The sequence below is a fragment of the Ailuropoda melanoleuca genome, chromosome 16 (assembly GCF_002007445.2).
Source record: "Ailuropoda melanoleuca isolate Jingjing chromosome 16, ASM200744v2, whole genome shotgun sequence".
NCBI lineage: Eukaryota > Metazoa > Chordata > Mammalia > Carnivora > Ursidae > Ailuropoda > Ailuropoda melanoleuca.
The window spans coordinates 44,781,851-44,787,831 of record NC_048233.1 but is presented as its reverse complement, the minus strand read 5'-3'; the positions used below and the strand labels follow the sequence as shown (position 1 = coordinate 44,787,831).

The window sequence follows — 5,981 nt, the reverse complement described above, 5'->3', positions numbered from 1 at the left end:
AGAAATTACTAGGTAATGTTACTTTATTGTTGCTGCTATTGTTATCAGTAACAGGATTGAAACACACAACCCCTCTTATCAGATCTAAATTTCCTATCTGTGACTCAAACCCAGCCTGACTCTTGGAATAATATTCAGGTGTTCTCCTGTTGGTTCAGAATAGAAGTGTCACGTCCCTGATGATAAGACTGGTAGCTTGAGAAGCTGAGAGGAAAAGAAAAACTGATGGCCAGGTTCCCATCACCCACATGGGCTGGACCTAAGGCGTCCCTCAGCATCGTGCTACTCGAAGGGTGGCCTGAGGACTGGCAGCATCAGGCATACCAGGGAGCTAGCGAGAGATGCAGACTCTCAGGCCCCACCCCAGACCCCCAGACCTCCCGAGTCAGAATCTGCCTATTAACACCCCCCACCCCCGGCCCGGCCCCCCGTGATTCCCATTCACAGCAGAGTTGAGCAGCAAGCACCGCCTGGGGGCTCAGCAGGACGCTGCCCCGTCAGCCTGGCCTGGTCTGGGTAACAGGATTGGCCTTTATCTTTCATTCCTCCAAAGCAGACAGAGCTACTTTCACGGGTGGGCAAGCTGCGCCGTCTCCACAGCCCCGCGCTCAGAAAGGCCCTGTGCATTGCTGTCTTGAAATTCGTAATAACCTGAACCAGGGGCCCAATGTTTTCATTGTGCACTGAGTCCCACAGATGAGGTATTTCTGATGCCCAGTACCTTGGGATCCTAGGGGATGGGCTGTGTTTGGCCACTTTCCTTCCCCAAGCCAGATCCCTGAGCGCTGTTTCTGCCTCACCTGGACATGTCCTGACACCAGCTGCAGCCTGGCTACGTGGGAAATTCGGTGCACCATGCCTGACTGGTGGGATTTAGCCTCCTGGAGGCAAGGATTGTCACAACCATGCCTGAATCCCACGCTTGAGTTCTCTCTTTGTAGCATGTAAATGTGCTGGGTGCTGTGCACTATTTTAACTTGCCTCATCTCATTAAATTCTTCCAATAGCCAGGAGGCTATGTATTATTTTTTCTGTTCGACAGAGAAGGAGACTCAAAAACACTAAGTAGTGTGTCAAAAATCAAATGACAGATCAGAAGCAAAACCAGGATATAAACCTAAGTTTGTCTGAATGCACAGCCTCCAGACCCCAGTGCCCCCCTGCACCTGGTGATCCTCTTCTGTGTCTGAATGAGGTTCCCTCCCACCAGCCCCCCTGCCCAGGGACCGAGGTCCCTGCTCACTGCGCACCCAAGCCTTGCCTATCCTTCCTCCACCGTTGTTCTAGAGGCCCCCACTTTCCCAGTGCTAACAAAGCAGACATTGCAGGGCAAGCAGGTGAGGAGCCTGTGTCTTCGTTTCTCATGGCTGCTGTGAAAAATTAGCCACCAACTTGGTGTCTTAAGAGAAGAGCAATATATTCTCTCACAGTTTCGGAGCTCAGAAGTCCAAAACCAATATCATGGCCCTGGAATCAAGGTGTTGGCAGAGCCGTAGTCTCCCTCAGAGGCCCAGGGACAATCCTCTTCCAGGTTTTGCTGGCTGCAGCATTCCTTGGCCTGTGGCCACAGCACTCCAGTCCCTAGGGCCAGCAGCGTTGAGTCTCTGCTCTGATTTCAAATCATCTTCTCTGTGTATGTCAAGTCTCCCTCTGCTTCCCTCTCATAAGGATATGTGTGATTGAACTCAGGGCCCACCCCATAATGTGGGATGACCACCCCCCCCAACTCAAGATCCTTAACTTCATCCCATCTGCAATGGTCCCTTTTTGCCATAGAAGGTAACATGCACAGGTTCCGGGGATTGGGATGTGAATATCGTTGGGGAGGTCATTTTTTAGCCAACCAAAGTTGGCAAATACACTAATAGTTGGAGGCATTCAACAGAAAAAGAAAGGTCTCCTGGCCCCGCCCTCAGGAGGCTCCTCTCCTGAGCAACCTCCAAGGCATGCATCCCTTCCAAGAGAACCAGCTCCTCTGTACTTAAGCCACCACTCAGAGGAAGGGGAGGTTTGAGGAGAAGGCAGCAGGGAACCTAGTTAACGCCCTAGAGCTTAAGAGCCCAAGGATGAGTCTCCTAAGGACAGCAGAACTGAAAAGTAAACTGCTCTCGGGTCTTACATCCCTTCTTACAGGCCTTTTCCAGCTTTGCAGATAAACTATATGTGAAAATGTGAAAATCATAGAATCTGTTTAAGAATTCTGCTCTGAGGGGCGCCTGGGTGGCACAGCAGTTAAGTGTCTGCCTTCAGCTCAGGGTGTGATCCCGGCGTTCTGGGATCGAGTCCCACATTAGGCTCCTCTGCGATGAGCCTGCTTCTTCCTCTCCCGCTCCCCCTGCTTGTGTTCCTTCTCTCGCTGGCTGTCTCTCTCTGTCAAATGAATAAATAAAAAATCTTTAAAAAAAAAAAGAATTCTGCTCTGAGACCATCACGTTTTCAAGCATGGCTAATAAACCTCCTTCTTCCTATTCCCTTTTGTTGCTATTACTCTTTATCCCCTCTTATGACTCAGTTGGTAACTCTCTGTTCTGTTCCTGCTTCCTCACACCTACATTCTCGTTCACCCGTCCATGCCAGGTGAATCACTCCCAGCCCTGGAAACTCTGAGGGGCAACATCTGCATTCAAAGGGTAGAAAGTAAAAGAACTGTTTCCTGAAAGAACATGAAAAAGAGAATGCCTTGAAAACAGATACCCTTAGATTCGGTGAGATGTCTCAGGAAAAGTCCGAGTGGACCTGAATCTGTGTAGGATGGGGCTCCCCTGATCAGCCACACCTGAGTACTGCACCTGTCAGCAGGGGCGTTCAAACTTGGCCTTTTATGCACCACACACACACACACACACACACACACACAAAGATGCTGAGAAGAAGTGAGGCAAACTATGGATGAACTGCACTGTTTGTATACGTACACACATCCAGAAACAGCACCAGCTTAACTCCGTGCAGCCGCCAGGTAAGGATTTTACTACCAGCCCCTCCCTGTTAGACACTGGTGCTGCCCTAAACCAGGAGGCTGCGGCGAGGTCTCCTCCAGCCTCTTCCGAGCCTGACTCTCTAGGCCTGCCCACCTGCTCCACATGCCCGTCTGCATGGGATAGCCTCATCTTCCCTATCCTAGCACCAGGGTAGACATACCAACCACTCGCGTTTCTTTCTTCGAAGAGCAGACATTGTCAGCTCCGCTTCCATTATTCTAGCCGATTCTGACCCTATTTGCCTCTGCGCTCATCTGTACAGCCGCTTCCACTTTCCCGTAATTAGAATGCGCACCTGTGTCAGTCCGGGTGGGGCCGGTGAAGCAGAACAGCGCGAGATCTCTAGCACAAGAGACGGGTCTAGCAGGGGATGTACTGCAGGGACCCGACCCGCGCATTGTGGGAAGGGAGTAAGTGGCCCCCGGACGGATGTGTCGGCATCTGGACTGGAGCTTCAAGTCCGCAGGCTGGGCAGTCAGGAAGCAAAGACCAGCAGCAGGCTGGAGCCCCACAGGGACGAGCGGCGACCCCACAAAGACTGCCTGGAACTGTGCCCATTCTTGGTGCCCCTGACCTCGGTGGAGCGGAAGCCCTACAGAGGTGGAGCCCCTCGTCACGAAGCTAAACTCGCACACCTGGCCCGGCGGCTGCCTCCCGCACGGAGCTGAGTCAGCACATTGGCCACGATGGCACAAGATGGCCTCCGCCTCCCTTGCGCCTCCCTTGCGCCTCCCTTGCGCCGTCCGGAATCTCCCGAGAATCTCCCTCGGGACCTAGCCCAACGGGAAACACAGGGCAAGGCAGTTCTTTCACGTGGACAAGCTGAGATGATGTGTTACGGAAGCCATCGGTGCGGTGAGTCAGACTCCCCCGAGGGCAGATTCCCAGAACGGGTGGAAATGCGGGTTTATCTGGCAGAGTCTCCAAGTGAGGGAAGCAGCATGGGGCCAAGGGAGAAGCTGAACGGAGAGGCAGTCACAGCAGCTCCCCATGGAGCTCTGCAGCCCCGAGGGGGGGGGGGAAGCGGGGGCTTCAGGGTTGTCTGGAATCAGGAGAGGCTGCGTCGGGAAGAGCACAGGGCCTTGGGTACAGCAGTGAGGAGGCGGAGGGCCGTTTTCTCCGCAGAGTCTAGGCTATGAGCCGTCAGCAGCCTCCACTCCTGGCAGCTGGAGTGGCAAGTGTCTGGGTCCCGAAGGGGCTTCTGATTAGGCGCCACCGTGTCCAGTAAACCTGCTTCACTCAATGCCTCGCGTGTGAGGAGAGCATCAGACATCTGCCAGAGGAGGGGTTTTTAGGTGCGATGACAAAACCCTGTGCTGGTGGGAGTCGGAGGATTCTCCCTATTGCCTGAGGGCTGTTCGCTTGTGGCTGCTTCCTTGTCCTGTACTTCCAAGTCTCCTCCCAGCTCCAGGAGCAGGCGGCGGGACTTGGCAGTGTTTCCCTGGGATTTTCTGCTGTATGGCTTCACACCTGCACGCGCAACGGTTCCGTGGGTGTCCCCCGTTCTCAGGCTTCCTGGGGGAAAACCTGGGTTTGGAATGTGGAATTCTAGGGCACACTATGAACTTCCTGCAAAGTGAGCTTGGAAATCCGGAGCTGGGACTTCGCCTCTGGAAAGGCTGCCTAGAACCCATTCTCTTTACTCTGCTGAGGGTGGGCTCTGGCGCCCCCCTCGATGTTATTTTCCTTGTGACAATACCAGGTTCATCAGTGGCAGGAAAGACAAGGCTGCCATTGTGTCATTTCCCAGAGGCATCAAAGCACTCCCTTACACACAGATCTTCTTAAATATCCTCAAAGTAAAATTGTCCCTTAGAATTTGAGAGCCACACTTACAAGGGTGGACGAACGCAGAAAATAAGCACATCCTCCCAGTGTGTTCCATCTCAGTGACTGGCCCCTCTCTCCATCTAGTGGTGCAAGCCAGAATCTGAGGCATCCCTCGATATGCTCTCTCCTGCAGCCCCCTCTTCACCAACCACCAATAGTTGCCTCCTAGAGAACTTTCCCGTCCCCCTTCCATGTCTCTCTTTCTTCACGCCCTGTTCCTCAGGCCCCTTCTCTGGGCCTCTGCAGTGGCCCCTGACTGTCTCTTCGCATCTTCCCCTACCCCTTCAATCTGCTCTCTTTTCTGTACACAGAATCATCTTTAAAAAAAAAAAAGATTTGATTTATTTATTTTAGTTAGAGCAAGGGAGAGAGCAGGAGCAGGGGAGCAGCAGGCAGAGGGAGAAGCAGGCACCCTGCCAAGCAGAGAGCCCAACACCAGGGCTTGGTCCTAGGACCCCAGAATCATGACCTGAGCCAAAAGCAGATGCTTAACTCACTGAGCTGAGCCGCCCAGGCACCCCACAGAATCCTCTTTTAAAAATACAGTTCTGATCATGCATTCTCTGTTCTTAAATTTATTCAGTGTCTTCTTACCCATTATGCTCTAGATAAAGAATCAACTTCCTAATGTGGGCCTCAGGCCTCAGCCTGCTCCTGGCTGTGCCTCACTCACTGTGCTGCAACCAGGCTGGCCTCCAGACCGTGCCTCCCCCCTCCCTGGCGGGGCTTCCCGGCTGTTATTCCCCCACCTGCTAAAGTCGGCTGTGGTTAGGGGTTCCACACACAGGACCTGCAGTCAGACCCTCAGGCTTCCAATCTCCAGTTCCAGCCCTTTTTTTTAAAACCCATGTAGCTTTGGGCACCTTACTTAAGCTCACCACATCTCGGTCTCGCCGTCTGTAAAATGGGGGCAGTAATAGCACGGGTGTTGCAGGCATACGCGAGGCATTGCGTGTAGCGCACAGTGCCAGGCACACCAGGAGTGTTTGGAAATGTTAGTGACCATCCTAATGCATACTGCAGGCCTCAGTCCAGGCGTTCTTCCTCAGGGAGGTGTCCCGGGGGCCCCCACACCACATAAGATCCGGTGCCCTCCCGTGCAATCATGGTCCCTGCTCTTTCCTTTCACAGTACTTACATAGGGCAAATTTGTCTGCCTTCTGCTCAGGC

The 5,981-nt window shown here is 53.2% G+C and overlaps 1 protein-coding gene across 1 annotated transcript in view; it reads right to left on the bottom strand.

Annotated features, from left to right (window-relative positions):
- Window positions 1-4,716, bottom strand: part of LOC117796597 — a 22,981-nt gene extending 18,265 nt beyond the window's left edge. The window contains exons 1-3 of the mRNA XM_034644794.1: window positions 4,681-4,716; window positions 4,072-4,254; window positions 3,277-3,754 (exon numbers count right to left, since the gene is read on the bottom strand). Coding sequence (XP_034500685.1) covers window positions 3,277-3,754; window positions 4,072-4,254; window positions 4,681-4,716 — 697 coding nt within the window. The remainder of the gene's footprint in view (window positions 1-3,276; window positions 3,755-4,071; window positions 4,255-4,680) is intronic.
- Window positions 4,717-5,981: the final 1,265 nt, after the last annotated feature.